We start from the raw sequence: 18,314 nt of genomic DNA, 5'->3' as shown, positions 1-18,314 counted from the left end.
TACGTCAGCAGCGGAACCAGGGATGTCAGCTTTTCAAGTTCCGTGAGTGTTCTGCTTCTAATGAGCGTCCCCTTTCCTCCCTCAATCTGGGCAAGGCACAACGCTGAGGGTAGGGTTTTTTTTTAAGATACGTAATAAACCAATTACTGTTTGTTCAGAGTCAATACATCTGTCTAATACAAATCTATTGTATTAATTGTCAGTACAAACAAATAATTAAAGTTCATTTGAAATAATTCCAAAGAAACTCTCAGAAGTGCTTTTTTCCTCTTCAAAAGGCAATTGGACTGTTTTTTCCTTGGGGAAGAACAAAATCTTTCCTTTTTCATCCAGCAAACTTCATTAGTTTCAGAAACATCACTCCCCAACCCCCCATCACAGCTGATGAAGTTTCCTCAAAGAAAAGAACAATCCAGTGCCTTTTGGAGAAAAAAAAGCACCTTTGAGATAACTATAACCTGGATGACTGAGACTCTCCACAGACATAATTCCAAGGAACTTTGCCATTCTGGAAGAAGACAATCGAAAACAAATCTGTAACAGAATAAATCATTCCATATGCAATTAAGTGTTTCAATTTTATAGAAAGAAAATTGAATGCAAAATAAAGCATTGCCAACTAAAATTAAAACACTTCCATTTACTATTTTGAAAGAGTCAAGTGGTTTGTATCTAAATGAATGCAGACTAGATATAGGCTCCTTTAATCAAGCTTAGTGTCTGGATTTAATGGATGTTCCCAGAGAGCTTTCCTGGAAGAATTACAGAAGTGGTTAGTCACTGCCTTTATGGGACATTTTTTACTTCCCGTTTAAACCTGTAACCCTGGTGATCTCCAGTAAAGCAGGATCAACAATGATTATTATTACCTAGCTTTTTGAGAGCAATTGATGTCCACTAAAGTAACCTCTATATTGAATTTCTTGGCCATTGCTTTTGAATAAAATGCATAGGAACTAGTAGTAATTGTTTAAATTACTCTCTGGGATTAACAGGGAAATTATTTTTTTAAAATGTAACTATTTGAAGAAGAGTCAATCTACATAAATAAATGCTCCAACATGGATTTTGTTGTTAATAAGCAGTCTAGGGTCTTGGGAGATGTTCCTCAGAAATGTTCATTTTTTAAATAGGAAGAATGCACAAGTTTTCCAAAGGATTGTTGGCAAATCTGAAATATCTGGCAAATTACAAGTGCAATATATATTAGGCACAGTAGTAGATATGATTACATTTGATTTGTTGATAGTGATTTCATTATACATAAATTAGGTCCACAAGGTATCCTAAACTAGGAGTGGGGACCAGGCTCAGCAGTCTTAATGTTTGCATTTATTTCAGTCAGCATAACTTCAGCAATCCCAGATACATAAAGCATGGCTGTTCTTACTCTGGGCAAAATTATCCCACGTGAATGTATATACCGGTAGTCCTTGACTTATGGCCACAAATGAGCCCGAAATTTCTGTTTTTAAGTGAGACATTTGTTAAATGAGTTTTGCTCCATTTTACGACCTTTCTTGCTATAGTTATTAAGTGAATCACTGCAGTTGTTAAATTAGTAACCTGGTTGTTAAATGAATCTGCCTTCCCCATTGACTTTGCTTGTCAGAAGGTTGCAAAAGATAATCACATGATCCCGGGACACTAATGAGTTAATTGCCAAGTGTCTGAATTTTGATCATGTGACCATGGGGATGCCACAATGGTTGTAACTGTCACTTTTTTCAATGCCGTTGTAACTTCGAACAGTCACTAAATGAACTGTTGTAAGTCAAGGACTACTTATATTGGTGATTTTCATTGTGTGAAAATCCATTAGGTTGCATGGAAACACCATCTTTTTTTGTATGTTTATAAGAGTTTCCCCCCTAATTCTATAGTTCTAAGACAAGAACAAATGTAGAACATTTGACTTCCCTCTCTGCACATTCAGACACAATTTCTTCTATTTCTTTGGAGTAACAACATTCACCTTAAGTGGCCCTAAATCCTGCATGTTTCAGATGAATAGAGGTTTTTATAATAGTATTTCCTTCTTTGTCAGAGAAACACAACTCCATCTAAGATTCAGATTCTACTTGCTGTCAGTTGAGGAACCATTCTGTGTTTTTTGGAGCAGGGATAGAAGCAATAGTGATGATCCAGCCATCCAAGTTCCGTATTTTCTGCTTTCCAGTTTGTAATGTTTTCTAATCTTGGGTTAATATTTTCAAACTTTTGCTTTGTTTCAATAACCTTTAGAACATGACATACGTAGCCAACTGTTAAATACAGATTTCATATAACTATATTTTTACATCTTTGCTAGACTGTGGTCCTTAGTGCTATATTAGAATATAATTTTTCTTTTTCTATGCAATAAGCCAGTGGTGGCGAACCTTTTAGAGACTGAGTGCCCAAACTGCAACCCAAAACCCACTTATGTATCGCTGGGTGCCAGGTGGGCGTGGCTCACTGGGTGGGCGTGGCTGTGGTGGTCATGGCAGACCGTGGGTGTGGCCAAGGTAGGCATGGTCATCTTGATGTTGCTCGTGGCAAGGGACAACTGTGGGGGCCAGGCAGGGTTGGAGGAGATCTAGGGGGTCTCTGGCAGGTGGGGCAGTGGGCAGGAGGCTTGTCCTGCGGGGTGAGGTGAGGCAAGGCGAGGCAGGGCGGGGGTCCCATTGTCGCAGGGCAAAGCGAGGCAGGGGCCGGGGCGGCTGCTGCCTGACACCATCGGCCCCCGTACACAGAGGCCAGTGAGCGCATGGGGGCCGACAGTGTCTATCAGCAGCCACAGCCTGCCGGCCCCTCGAACAGCACACTCTGGGGCTTCGCAGCCCACCACCAGCAGTTCAGAGAAGCCGCCTCTGAGCTGGACGGCCAGCTGACAGCTGAGGAGGCGATGCACTGGGTCGTGCCCAGGAAAAGGAGAGCATGTGAGGCCAGGAGGGATGGGACGGGAGGGAGGGAGGGAGGGAAACCAGCCGTGCTGGGATGCATCTGGCCACGTGAGTTAGTGGGTGGCTGGTTGAAGAGGGACAGTTGCCATCTCTGGGGCATGGTACGCGTGCCCACAGAGAGGGCTCTGAGTGCCGCCTCTGGCACGCGTGCCATAGGTTCGCCACCACTGCAATAGGCTGCTGTTATAAAGCAGTTGGATTTGGTTCAATCACATAGGTTACTTGTATATGTCAAGTGTATTATGCTCTCTACCTCAGTTTGGAATTTGCATCCTTCAATTTGCCTCTTTTATAAAAAAGATTAATATTGGAGAAACAAGGTACAATAGCAGCATTAAATCAAAAGAGTGCTTCTGTTGCATTTATCTTTCTCTCACACAGGATCTAGCTTGATCCACAGTTTCTGTTTGTTTATCCCAATTTGTATAGACACTGAAAGAGAAAAATAAGTTCAATAGAGCAGAGGTCCCCAACCTATGGGCCGCAGCCCACTACCTCTTGCTCTTGTGCCGACGCTAGCCAAGCCGCGAATCTCTCCCTGGCACTAGCTGAGCCGAGAGCCATGAGCCTCTCGCTGGAGCTAGGAGAACCGCGAGCCTCTTGCTGGTGCTAGGAGAGCTGTGCGCTGGCACTAGGGGAGCTGCGAGCCTCTCAACGGTGCTACAAGAGCCACAAGCCTCTACCCAGCACTAGGAGAACCGTGATCCGCACAACGGCGCTAGGAGCCGTGAGCCTCTCGACAGTGCTAGGCAAGCTACAAGCCTCTCGCCGGTGCTAGGAGAGCCACGAGCCACGTGCTGGTGCTAGGAGAGTCGCGAGCCGCACACCAGCGGTAGGAGAACTGTGCGTGGGTGCTACCACCCCCATTTGCGGAGCACACATGCTCACGGCCCCGTTTGCGCACACGCAGCCACATTTGCTTGTGTGCACATGGGCGCATAAAGGTGCCTGTCCTTGTCTTTCCCACCAGGCTGCCAACCCAGAAAGGTTGGCGACCCTTGCAATAGAGTGCTTTTATTGTTTACTCAAACTTTTGCCTTGTTAAAAAAATGATGGCTTAGATTAACATGCCATGTTTTGTCTTTTCCATGTACAGTAATATGCTCCTACTGTAGGTTGATAAATGTAGGTTCATATTGTGATTGTTTGCTGCATGAATTAAAGGCATGTTTCTCAACCCTCAGTTAGCCTTTTGTAATCAAGATTTTGCTTCTGTAGGTGACAAAGGAAAATTTGGAAGATCACCCCTTTGGGATCTGTTAGTTTCAAAAATAATTTGCTTGCTATACCTGTGATGTGTCTCAGATCTTCTGAAAAATTGTCTGGTCTGAATTTATGATTGTGGTATTTACTAACTTGCCCAGCTAGCAAAAAGTTATTCTTTTGGAATATATTGTGTGATCATATTGATAGACTTAATTATTTTTAATATTGATCAAGAGACTGGACAGCATGTGAATCTCTTTCTTCAAATGCTGGCTGGCTGAGGAATTCTGGGAGTTGAGGTTCATGCATCATAAAATGGCTAAGTTTGAAAAACTGCTAGTACAAGTAGTCCCCGACTTACAACAGTTCATTTAGTGACCGTTCAAAGTTACAACATCACTGAAAATGACTTATGACCATTTTTCACAGTTACGACCTTTGCAACATCCCCATAATTATGTGATCAAAATTCAGATGCTTGGCATTTGATTCATATTTATGACTGTTGCTGTGTCCCAAGTGATGGCCAAATAGAGCTCTTTTTAGGCTCGTGCCTCGGCATGCATATTTTCCAATGAGACAAACTAAGACAGGAAGATCATTTTATTATAGTTTATCAGAATATTCAGACAAAAGGGATTCCTCTTATTCAAAGAGGAAACCCCAATCTTTAACTTACAACACCTTTTATAGTTAGCATAACAAAGAAAAATCAAAGAGGAAAGTTGGTTGGACAGGATAAAAGTAACCTCCCGTTTGCATAGAAAATCAGTTACATCTGGTCAAGCATGTTATGTATTTGCTTCCCATAATATCACACATGTTTATTAAAATGAGGTCTGACATCAGGAGAGGTGTAAATTGTAAGAAAAAGGGCTGTTTAGAGTTCACTAAAGAGATAAACCAGATCCCAATTTGTACTAACAAACTTTTTCTTGTCTTCAGATAATCTTCAGCCTGTTTATCTCTTCAATTTAGGAATGTTAAAAGCTGTTCCTAAATTCCTGTCTGTATTGTATCTGAACAGAGAAAATAATCAATCTGAACATTTATCTTTTCAGTTTAGGAATATTTAAAGCTGTTCCTAAATTCCTTGACAATTCTTTTAAGACAGAGAAAATAAGTCAAATTGAAATACTAAATAACTATGTTAAAATATAAAGTTAATATTCAAAGTATCTATGTTAACAAACAATTACAAAACTCATGTCTGTCATTTGTTCCTCACAAGGTCATGCGATCAACTTTTGTCACCTTCTGACAAGAAAAGTCAATGCAGAAATCAGATTCACTTAACAACCAGGTTACTAACTTATCAATTGCAGTGATTCACTTAACAATTGTGCCAAGAAAGGTCATAAAATGGGGCAAAATTAATTTAGCAAATGTCTCACTTAACAGAAAATTTGGGCTCAATTGTAGTTGTAAATCGAGGACTACCAGTACTCTAATGTTAAACTTACTGGCCAACAAATAAAATGCATAGGTTTGGTCAACAAATTTACATAAGCCTACTTAGGATAAAGCGTAACATGAATTAATATGCAACAATTATTATCATTAGCTTATACCAGTTTTGATATAAACTCAAATGATAAATAAAGCTATGATGTTTTAAATCGTTTCATGTTTTAAATTCATTAAATTAAAACCTTTAATCAGCTCAGTATCTATTATGCAGTTGTTTAATGGAACATATTTTTTTCAAAATATGTGGACCTTTTCTAATTTATGAGATGATTGATCATACTGTCCCATTGATCACTTTGTAGATCAGTCTTGAAAGAATTCAACAAACAACCCTGTCAGAACCCTGTCTTTCTATGGGCATGGGGTTTCTTGTTCTTTTCGGATTCTGCCATTCTCCTGGGGGGGGGGAAAGCTTGGGGTTGATAATGTGTATTTCCTTTGCTTTGTTCCTTGCTCTAGCCTCTTTCATGTTTCTCTGTCTGAGTGAGAATGGAATGTGCCTCTGGCCATCTGCCTTATCTCCGGGTGTGAAAGAAGCAGCACAGAGACCTAACAGCCTTGGAAGCAGTGCCTTATTACTCCGTTCCCACAGCGTTTTCACACCTGCAGATTGGCCTGTTTGAACCGTCTGGATGGACAGTTGGGGTGGGGTTATCATCGACTCTTTTGACTTATTGATTCGTGCGGGAAACGCTCAAATTGTGCCTTCTATTCCTGTGTCAACATCTCCCAAAAAAGTTCCTTTTGAAATGATGCCCATTTCAAGAGTTCTACTTTCTTGGGAGGACTGATTGAGGTAGGTCCTTACAATTTCTCTAGATTAGGTGAACTTAGTCCACCACTGTGTTAAAATAATAGTGATTTTGATGCCCAGTGGAAGAGAGAGAGGCTTTTGGAGGAGTTGGTGGCAGCGGCGTGCTCCAGGGGCGAAAAAAAGCAAGGCCTTTTTAAGGAAAAGGTGGAAGAGTCAGGAGAAAAAAAAAGAAAGGAGGCGAGGTTGTCGTGCAGGAATACAAGCTAATTTGAGGGCTAATCCACATAGAGCTCCATTTCCATCTGTCCTGTTTGCCATCGTTCGCTCCCTAACGACTAAAATGGATGATCTGAAACTTGAGCTGGCCACGAACAAGGAGTGTATATCGGAGGTGGTGACTCTTTGAGAGCTGCATGCAACGAAATTTCATTTTGATGTATGCCGATTGGTGTACATTCAAAGTGACAATAAAGTTGTTGTTGTTTTGAAATGATGCTCATTTCAAGAGTTCTACTTTCTTGGGAGGACTGATTGAGGCAGGTCCTTACATTAAGCAGAATCTGCAAAGTGGTCAATCCGGAAGGAGAACCTCTACTGTGAAGACCATGAAAAAGATGTTGAACCATGGCGGTGAGAGGGGAGAAGGCAACCTTTGTGGGGAAGCTCCTCCCAAGGCTGGCCTGAGCGGGAGCAGCTCAGATTCCTCCAGCTCGTCCAATGAGGCTGTGACAAGAGAGAGTCAGGAGAAGCCGAGATGTTCGATTGGTGTTGGAAAGGAGGCGAAAGCCAGGAAGGTGACCCTTAAGCGTGGCAGCCACCAGCCGGGGTGGAAGTGAGAGATGAAGTGGTCGCTCAACCTCAGCGTGGAGGAAGACAAGAGACCAGCCTGATCCGACTGCTTCCTCAAACAAGCCATCAACCTGATGGTAGTAGCTTTCAAATCTCTTAAAGAGGAAGAAGAAGACCCCTGCCAGGGCTCTATGATGCTGGGGATGGTGGAGGAGGAATGTTGGGAGAGCGAGTTAGTGAACCTGGGTCCCCCTGCACAGGTCACCCCAGCTGGGAGAGATGGGCATCGAGCCAGACGAAGGAGAACTCATCGGCCCGGCCGAAAGGTTCTACTCTTGGGAGTGAAATATGATGGGATGCCTTAGCAGCTGGGATTCTTCCTAGCCCACATCCTGAGCTACCAGGAGGAATATGGTTGAGACATCCCCAGCGACAATGGGCGGGTAAGAGTGGTGACCATGGAGGGAGCAGCAGCTTGTTGGATAGTGACCTTGCATAACACTGATGTTCCCAAGCTTTGGAACTTCAACCAATTCATGGCTGCCCTGAAGAGGAGGTTCGAGGATCCCTTGGCTGACCGGAAGGCCAAAGAACACAACACATTAAAACAGTGAAGCAAGATCGTCGCCCAGTGGCTGAGTATACAGAGGAGTTTAGAGACCTGGTGTGCCGTCTCAACTGGCTGGAGGAGGTCCTAGTGGGTCATTTCAAAGAAGGGCTGAACAATGACCTGTACTACACGTGAATCGCCAGGGGAGATCTGGACCATCACCATGACTGGTGTATCCTGGCCGAGGAAGCTGAGATCGACCAAGCCTGAAGTCAGTGACGCCGAGGAGAACCTGGAGACTGTCCCCCCAGAGGGAAAACGAGAGGCGATGAAACCCCCCACCGCAGCACCATGCTCAATGGCTTGCTTCAAGTATGGTAAGGAGGGGCACCAGTGGCAGAATGCTGTTCAAAGACTCCTGTATGCAGGGAAGCCTGGGAAGACTCCTCAATGACCCAGAAAAATTCAGGACTGTGCTGGAATGGGTGCCACTGCGCACGAGGAGGCAATTGCAAAGTTTCATGGGGTTTGCTAATTTCTGCCATCAGTCCATCCCCTCCTTTGCACAGATCACGTTCCCCATTACTAATTTGCTAAAATTGAAGGGGGAGGGCAAACCAAAACCTAGCCAACCATTGAAATGGACTATGGAGTACCAAGCCGCATTTGAAAAGTTAAAAAAAAGTCTTAGCTGATCCAGTCCTAAAGCACCCAGACACAGAGAAACCTTTTGTCATACAGGCAGACGCTAGTGACATAGCAGTAGGCACGGTGCTGCTCCAAGAAAACCAAGAGGGCTACAACCTGTGCCTACACATCCAGAAAACTCACCAAAACAGAACAGAGGTTGGAAGTGTGGGAGAAGGAAGCCTATGTGCTGCACTGGGCCCTCCTCATGTGGAGGCATTTCCTGGAAGAGAATAAAATCCCCTTCCAGGTATGGATTGCTCACAAAAACCTTGAAGCCTTAAAAACCCCAAGGAAACTGTTACCAAAACAGGCAAGGTGGTCTCAACATTTCCACTGGTTTAACTTCACTATTAAATACCTACCTGGGGGGAAGAACTTCCTAGCCGACGCTTTATCAAGGTTGCCACAGTATAATAGTACAAAAACGGAGGTGGTGAACCCTCTCACGCCGTCTCCAGTAACCACACGGTCACAAGCAAACCCCTGGATAGCGAAGCAGGAACAGAGTTCAGATAGGCTCTGGAAACAGATGAATGGTTCCTGAGTCATAAAAACCTCTGCTCAATGTATGATGGATTGCCATGGGTGGGGGGAAAGCTATACGTGCCCAAAACCCAAAGACTGAAATTCATGCAGCTTTGTCGTGACTCAAAGGTGGCTGGACATTTTGGGTTTGTAAAGACGCTTCACCTAGTGAAGAGACAGTTTTGGTGGCCATCCATAAAGAAAGACATTGAAAGCTATGCCGCTAGATGCCCCATTTGTGCAGCTGTAAAGCCAGAGTAAAACACCAGGACTATTGCAGGCAGTAGCAAGCCCATCAGCATTTCCATGGATTTTATCATGGAGTTACTGGAGAGCGCAGGGAACACGGTCATTTGGAGGACTACAGACCTCAAAATAGCTGCACTTTATTCCATGCACTAAGATTACCACAGCCAAGACTCTAGCAAAGCTGTTTGTGCAACTTATCTACTGACTGCATGGGGCTCCGCAATGCATAATCACAGATGCGGGGGGTACACTTCAGAGTTCTGGAGAGTCTTTTTGGACCTTCTGGGTAGTGCCCAGGGCCTGTCATCTAGTCATCATCCGCAAATGAATGATGGGACAGAATGTCCAAACTCAGTATTGGAACATTATTTAAGATGCTTTATTAATTATCAACAAGACAATTGGACCGACCTGCTTCTTTTGGCGGAAGTGGCTTACAACAACGCTGTTCATTCCAGCACAGGTTATACCTCATTCCAAGTGGCAACGGGACAGAGTTTCAACCCAATGCCCGAATTGCCAGTCAACGAACCCACCATCCCCTCCCTGAAGAAGTGGATTGCACAGCTCCAAAATACGTTGTCGGTAGTGAGAAAGGCATTAGATGAGGCTAGGAAGCATACAAAGTGCAGGCAGATAAGAAGCGGGTAGAACCTAAGCCATTTAAAGTCGGGGAGAAAGTATACTTGTCCACAAAGTATTTAAAATCTCTACAGCCGTTGAAGAAATTAGGACCAAAATTTGTGTGACCATTCCCCATTAAAAAGGTCATCAACGCAGTAACCATAGAATTGGAATTCCCAAAAACGTTAAGACAGATTCTGTCAGAACCCACTTATTGGGAGGGGTTTTTTCTCATGGTTAAATCCTTTTCTCTTTCTGCCTGCGAGTTCTGTCATATTCCTGGGGGGAGAGGGGAAACTCTGGGAATTATACTGTATTTTCTTTACTTCGCTTAGCCGCTACAATGTATTCTCTCCACTTCCTCTATCTGCTTGCTCTTTGAACTGTTTCCCCTTGATGCCATCCTGGGATGAGAAAGCAATGTGCCTCTGGCTATCTGGGTTATCTCTCGCTGCAGAAGAGAAGGTGTGAAGACCTAACAACGGTTTCACATCCTTGGGAATGGCGTCTTATCAACCCTGTTCCCACAGCAGATTCAACACCTGGGGATTGGCCTGTTTGAACTGACCAGATTGGGGTGGGGTTTGCTTTTTGCTCTTTTAACCTATTGATTCGCGCGGGAACCCCTCAGATTCTGCCTTCTATGCCTGCTGTCAACTTCTTCTAATAAAGGTTTCTTTTGGGATGACTTCATTCCAAGAGTCCTGCTTTCTTGGGAAGAGGTTTTGAAGTGGGTCCTTACGGGTTCACTCGGTATTTCATTGTAGCCTATTAAAACCTGAACTGAGCTCACCTCTAAGGCCAGCTATGGTTCCTCCCCCTCCACCTATTATGGTGGAGGGAGAACAGCATTTTGAAGTCAAGGAGATCCTTAATTCCAGGAAACACCATGGATCAACACAATACTTAATAGCTTGGAAAGATCTCTCCTCTTCCCAGAAGGAGTGGGTTCCCAAATGACATGTCAGGGCTCCTAGGTTGTTAAAAAGGTTTCATGCCCAGTATCCTGATAAACACGACTAAACTATATGTACTTTTCTCTCCCTGTTATTATTTTCTTTCTCTCCAGGTGGATCTCTTATTTTTTTAAGGGGGGGGAGGCATGTCAGAACCCTATCTTTCTATGGGCATGGGGTTTCTTGTTCTTTTCAGATTCTGCCATTCTTCTGGGAGGGAGAAACTTGGGGTTGATAATGTGTATTTCCTTTGCTTTGTTCCTTGCTCTATCCTCTTTCATGTTTCTCTGTCTGAGTGAGAATGGAATGTGCCTCTGGCCATCTGCCTTATCTTCGGGCATGAAAGAAGCGGCGCAGAGACCTAACAGCCTTGGAAGCAGTGCCTTATTACTCCTTTCCCACAGCATTTTCACACCTGCAGATTGGCCTGTTTGAACCGTCTGGATGGACAGTTGGGGTGGGGTTATCATCGACTCTTTTGACTTATTGATTCGCGCGGGAAACACTCAAATTGTGCCTTCTATTCCTGCGTCAACATCTCCCAAAAAAGTTCCTTTTGAAATGATGCCCATTTCAAGAGTTCTACTTTCTTGGGAGGACTGATTGAGGTAGGTCCTTACAATTTCTCTAGATTAGGTGAATTTAGTCCACCATTGTGTTAAAATAGTAGTGATTTTGAGTAGACCTTTGATCATGGAAAGTCCACAGCATATGTAAGAACCGTCCCAGTGATAATCTCCAGGAATGGGTATTAAAAGACATACTTCCTAAAATATTGGATGTTATATATGCCTGGATGCAATTAACAACCTTTTCCATCTTGAGTTTATATTATTTTGTTTTCAAGCTATTGATTTGTGCAACCAATATTGTATCTTTTAGAAAATCCTCACAATTTAATTATCCAGTAGGTGTTGAAGTGCTTCCTCTGAACTCTCTATTAAGTCTCATAGGATGACCTCTGATTCTAATATTATGATAGAGATGAAGTGTTTTTTTCCTCACTTTCCTTACATTATATGCATGTGCATAAAACTTTATCACATTCTATCACTCTTCCAAGCTAAAACCTTTAAGTATATATTTTCCTTGGATGGGAATACTAGTCCCTTTGCTATTTTTTGCTCCATGCTCATGACCAAGGGTGGATTTGAAAAAACCCTGCATCTAAGTCTATATAGTGGTACCTCGATATTCGTTGTTAAATGATTCTAGAAGGCATGATGAGTACCAAAAATGATGAGTACCAAACAAAATTTCCCCATAAGGAATAATGTAAATAAATTAAATGCATTTCCAAACCAAAGACAATGCACATTTTTAATGTTATATGTAAAATGATAGGGTTATATATCACTATATAAGAAATAAACATAAAAATTAATAAATACGTACATTAAATAAAATAGAAACATTGCTTTACCTGTACTGATAAGACAAAAAGTGGAAAAATAGACAAAATGACCACAGAAGCTAAGACAAGACTGTACGGGGATGTGTACAGGGCAAGAGCTACTGCGTGACTAACGCATCATTTTTGTTTCGGCTGGAAAGGGTAGCAAGCCATGAGGCAACTGACAGCGACAAGTTCTAGCTTGAGCATTGACTACCGAACAAACAACAAGTACCAGGACATAATTTTCTCTTCAAAATGCATTGAGTACCACATTTGATGAGTTTCAAAGCAGTTGAGTACCGAGGTACCACTGTAGTTAGTTGCTTTTTCTGCCTTTCTTGACAAACAAGAAAAAATAGTCAAATTCATGATATGCAATTCCTTGTTTTCTCAGTAGGTGTCAGCAAATGCAAATATTTTTACCATGCATGATTAAAATGAAAGTCTACTAAAACACTTGTCACTTGCCAGCAGATAGTCTCAAAGGAGACTCTCATAGGTTCTTATTCCAGAAGCTGTTAATAAAGGTGAAGGACAAACCAGAAGTCCTTGTATCCTTGGAGACAAACAGACGTAGACTCTCTCTTGGCCTAATTACTTTAAGCCTTCTCTCTGCTTCATCATCTACCATTTTTGGCAAATTTGCTTCTTTTTGCTGCTGAAGTGCCTCTAACTTAACAGCTTCCAAAACTTCTTTGAGACTACTTGATAAGTAATCAGAAAGAATAGAGGTATTTGACATTCAGCTGTTCTCTTGAATACAGGAGTTGCACTTTTCTGTGCTTTTCATCTTTGCAATATCCTCTTTGATATATGATCAATCAAAATTAATTTTCCTCATTTAAGCACCCAAGAGATATGCATAATAGAATCTACCAGAACTTGGAACCTAAGTGTGCTGGCCCAGATTAGTACTTTGATGAGAGACTTCCATGAAAAATGCAGACTGGGTTAGAAAAGAAGTTGAAAAACTTCAAATTCCTTGTGGAATTTTGTGAGTTGAAGTCCACAATCTCAAAGTTGCCAATGTTGAGAAACATTGCCGTAGATGAAAGCAGTGGTAAACTTCTTTTACATTATTGGATCTGAAATTACACAACACAATTTCAATTCAAAGGATGCTATTTAAAAAACAACAACAAAACAATGGCAGTTTTAATGTCTCCTTTCTCAGGATCCCAAAATTGCATTTTTCTTTTTTAACAGGAATTGCAACACCACTTTCCATTCACATTTTCACTGACATTCTTGCATATCTATTTCTAGATCCCTTCTAGTCAGTTCCATGAATTAAGAATACATTTGCTTGAAGTGGCATGTATTTTACATCTCCCCATCTTTTTAAATATTCTAGTATTTGTTAAACTGATAAACCTTTAGTTTTTAGTTGTCTGTCATTTGCAGTTTATTTTCATGGCAACTGTACAACATTATACTATATATGAATGTACTTGATATTATTTAATTTCTTAAATTGATTCTTAATTTTAGTCCTACTGTGCTAAATGCATATTATATGCTATAATAGTTATTTCCTGTGTGAATAACGATATCTGTATCTAATCTTTTCATTTTTAGGATTCCAGCTCAAGTGATACAGTATTTTCATAATTTTCCCATGAAGTATATCCTGGTAACTGGTGGTGTCATTTCGGGTATTGGCAAAGGAATTATTGCAAGCAGTATAGGTACCATCCTGAAATCATGTGGCCTCCGAGTAACTGCAATCAAAATAGATCCCTACATTAACATTGATGCTGGCACGTTCTCACCATATGAACATGGTATTTGTGACAATTTTTTTTTATAAAGTGGCATTCCAGAACATATGATGTTTTATTAATTCCATTGCCCTTTTATGCACAAATATTTAAATAGAAATCTCATTTAGTTCAAGCTTGTTACAGCTTATTCTACTGCCTGTAGAGAATAAAATCTCATGGTCGTGACTGGCATTTTAAGGCCCTTTTTTTTTTAAATTAGTTTTATTCATTTATAACATAAAATGTGAAAATACAAAAGCAAATAACAGAGGACAACAGTAGAAAAAGGGAAAACAAAAAAGGTGTGAAGAAAGGGAGGGGAAGAAACAAAAGGCATTGACTTCCGACTCTGTTGCAATAAGATCAGACATTAAAATCAAATCTCAACTTTTTTACATTTCTATAGTAGTATGCACTAGCTATTTTTGTATTGGCAAATCAGTCTAATTAGTAAAACCCAAAATCATAATATCTTTTTTTTCCACCTCAAGCACAAAGTCCAGAAGCGGTTTCTAAGTAGAAAAAAAAGTACTTATGTTCTTTTCTTTTATAAGCACAGTCAGTTTGGCCATCTCTGCTAATTCCATCAGCTTTTGTAACCATTCGTCCATGGTAAGAATCAAGGCATCCTTCCACTTTTGTGCATAGAGCAATCTTGTTGCCGTCTCCATATATAAAATCAGAGTTCCAAAATTTTTCCCAGTTCTCTTTCCATTGGACTCAAAAGGAAAGTTTCTGGTTTAATCTTTATATTCACTTTAAGAATTTTCTGCATTAATATATGAATCCTTCTCCAATATTTCTTTGCCTTATCATATGTCTACCATAAATGATAAAAAGTCCCTTCTTTACATTTACATTTCCAACATTCATTTGAGATACCTTTATACATTCTAGATAACTTACCTTATGTTAAATACCAGCAATATATCATTTTGTAAAAAAATTTCTTTTAGGTTATAATTTTTTTTTAATTGAAATTTTTTAAAAGTTTTACAATATAACTCCCCTCCTCCCCAAAACCCACCCTTCCCCACCCCCCTCCCTCCCCCCCGACTTCCCAGAGCCAATCACAGGGTTAACAATACAATAAGTATACTCTGTCTTACATTATATCACTATTAAATTAACAATTCTATAACATCCTTTAACTCTTTTCTGAACAAACGTATTAAACATTATAATTATAACATCTTATTACTAATTAAAAAGAAATAAACTACATAAACAATCTAAAATTTACTCAAAAACCAAATGAAACTTTTTAGTTCCATATTTATTCTCAATATAATCTATCCATCTTCTCCAAACCAAAATATATCTTTCTTGTGAGTAATCCTTCACATAGGCTGAAATCTTAGCCATTTCTGCTAAATTTGAAACTTTAAATGCCCAATCTTCTATAGTGGGCAAACATTCCGTTTTCCAAAATTGAGCTACTAGTAATCTTGCAGCAGTTATCAAATTCAACATCAAATCCATTTCTTTTTTATCCAAATTTTCCATAATGCCCAACAAAAATAACTGAGGTTTAAACTTTATCTTTTTCTTAAAAATATTTTGAATATTCCACCATATCTTTATCCAAAATGCTTTAACCGCCCTACAAGTCCACCACACATGAAAATAAGTTGCATCTAAATTCCCACATCTCCAACACTTGGGTTGTAAATTAGGATACATACGGGACAATTTTTGAGGATCCAAATGCCACCTATAAAACATTTTGTAAAAATTTTCTCTTAAATTCTGAGCTTGAGTAAATTTTACATTCCTAATTCAAATTGTTTCCCATGTTTCCAATAGGATCGGTTCTTGTATATTTTGAGCCCATTTTATCATACAATCCTTCACCAATTCTGTTTCCGAATCCAATTCAACCAATACACCATAAATTCTTTTTATATGAGCTTGAGATTGATCTCTAATCTGTTTAATCAAATTTACATCCTGTACTGTAATACCAACTTTTTGATCCAAACGCCACCTCATTGACAATTGATTATAATAAAAACATGAATATTCAATATTTTCTTGTTTCAAATCTCTCAAAGATTTAAGTTGCCAATCTCGTCCTACCGGCAAAAGTAATTCTTTATATGAAACTTTATCCAATTTAACTCCCTTAGATATCCCCTCTATTATCTGTCCTGGACTTGCCCAGATCGGAATCTTATAATTTAATCTATAATAATATTTCTTCCAAACTTGAAGTAAAGCACTTCTCAAAATATGAGCCTTAAAATTTCTATCTACTTTTTTTTCATAAATTAAATATGCCTGCCAACCAAATAGCAGGTCCCATCCTTCAAGAGAAAGTATATTTCTATTTGTCAAGTTTAACCAATCACTAATCCATGTCAAAACCACCGCATCATAATATAGTTTTAACTTAGGGACTTTAAGTCCTCCTCGTTCTCTTATATCAGTGGTTCTCAACCTGTGGGTCGGGACCCCATTTGGGGTCGATCGACCATTTCATGGGGGTCGCCAAGCAAGGCTGTCTGCCATTTTTTTTGTCCGCCATTTTTTTTGTCTGCCATTTTTTCCCCCTTTTCCAGCGGGTGCCTTACCTCCCTTGGGCTGGGCCAGCTGGTGGTCGGCCTGCTCCATCTCTGCTGCTTGCCAGCTACGCCTCGGCCGGCGCAGGGGGCGGAACCACACATGCGCGGGCAGGGAAAGTCCTCGACTTACGACCGGTTGGGTAGTCCTCGACTTACGACCGGTTTAGTCCTCGACTTACGACCGGTTTAGTCCTCGACTTACGACCGGTTGGGGTCGCGGCATTAAAAAGGTTGAGAACCACTGTCTTATATCCTGCATAATCTTGAACCTAACTCTTGGTTTCTTGCCCACCCAGATAAATTTGTTGATACCCTTTTGCCATCCCTCCAAATTAGCATCTTTTTTTAAAATAGGAATCATCTGAAACAAAAAAAGAAATTTAGGAAGAACATTCATTTTTACAGCTGAAATTCTTCCCAACAGAGATAGTTGCAATTTTTTCCAATCATTTAAATCCTTTTGTACCTTAGCCCATAAGGCTTCATAATTATTCTTATACAATTTTGCATTAGAAGCTGTAATATAAACCCCCAAATATTTTATCTTTTTAACCATTTCAAAACCTGTAAGTGTAACTAACATATCTTTATCCTCCTTAGACATATTTTTCGGTAATATCTTAGTCTTATTACAATTTACCTTAAAACCAGAAACTTTCCCATATTGTGCAATAATTTCAACCACCTCAATTACCGAATCTATCGGCTGAGTTACTGTTAAGACTAGGTCATCTGCAAAAGCTCTTAATCTATAGTCAATCTTGTTAACCTTAATTCCTGTTATTACAGAAGATTCATGAATTTTAATTAACAAAATCTCCATTGTTAACACAAATAACAATGGGGATAAAGGACATCCTTGTCTAGTTCCTTTTTCAATTTTAAATGCTTCTGTTACCCCCCCCCCCCATTAACTATGTTTTATGTTTTATGTTTTTTATGTTATGTTTTGTATTTGTACTGTTTTTAATACGCTGTGCACCGCCCTGAGTCCTGCGGGAGAAGGGCGGTATATAAATTAAATTATAATAATAATAATAATAATAATAATAATAATAATAATAATAATAATAATAATAATAATAATAATAATAATAACTATAATCTGTGCTGATTGCTGTTGATAAATGGCCTTAAGAGCAGAAAAAAAAATTTCCCCAAAATTCATTCTGTCTATAACCTGAAACAAAAAACCCCAATCTAATTGATCAAATGCTTTTTCAGCATCTAAAAATATAAGAGCAGCCGGAATTTGGTTATTCATATCCAAATATTATTATTATTATTATTATTTATTAGACTTATATGCCGCCCTTCTCCCCATAGGACTCAGGGCGGCTCACAGCATATTAAAACAGTACCAAAGCATTATCCCCAATAAAAACCAATTAAAAACAAATATTTACCGCTGTGTCATGTTAAAATAATAATTAAAATTGTCCCTATTTAAAATTCTCCCTAGGCCAAATACTCAATTAAGTTAATAATCTGTCTTACATTATACTTCATGTATCTTCCAGTTATAAATCCAGATTGGTCACTGTGAATCATTTGACCCAACACTTGCATTAATCTATTTGCCAATACTTTAGAAAAAATCTTGTAATCTATATTCAATAAAGATATAGGTCTAAAATTCTTGGGTTGCGTCAAATCCTGACCCTCCTTTGGTATTAAAGCTATAAAAGCAGTCCTCCAAGTAGGAGGTACCTCTTTGCCCAGCAATATACTATTAAACAGTTCCTGTAATGGTTCTATCATTTCTTCAATTAATATCTTATAATAAACTGCTGTAAATCCATCTGTACCTGGAGCTTTACCAACCTTTAATTG

The 18,314-nt window shown here is 39.9% G+C and overlaps 1 protein-coding gene across 2 annotated transcripts in view; it reads left to right on the top strand.

Annotated features, from left to right (window-relative positions):
* Positions 1 to 18,314, top strand: part of CTPS2 (CTP synthase 2) — a gene marked incomplete in the record, with an annotated part of 203,786 nt that overhangs the window by 18,103 nt on the left and 167,369 nt on the right. The window contains 2 exon segments of one of the 2 annotated variants that reach the window (XM_015818320.1): positions 35 to 109; positions 13,733 to 13,938. In XM_015818320.1, coding sequence (XP_015673806.1) covers positions 13,773 to 13,938 — 166 coding nt within the window. 2 annotated transcript variants of the gene reach the window in all.

Source organism: Protobothrops mucrosquamatus, unplaced genomic scaffold (assembly GCF_001527695.2).
Source record: "Protobothrops mucrosquamatus isolate PMUCROS unplaced genomic scaffold, P.Mucros_1.0 scaffold718, whole genome shotgun sequence".
Classification (NCBI taxonomy): domain Eukaryota; kingdom Metazoa; phylum Chordata; class Lepidosauria; order Squamata; family Viperidae; genus Protobothrops; species Protobothrops mucrosquamatus.
The sequence above is the reverse complement of the archived record's forward strand: the minus strand, read 5'-3'. Positions and strand labels throughout refer to the sequence as shown.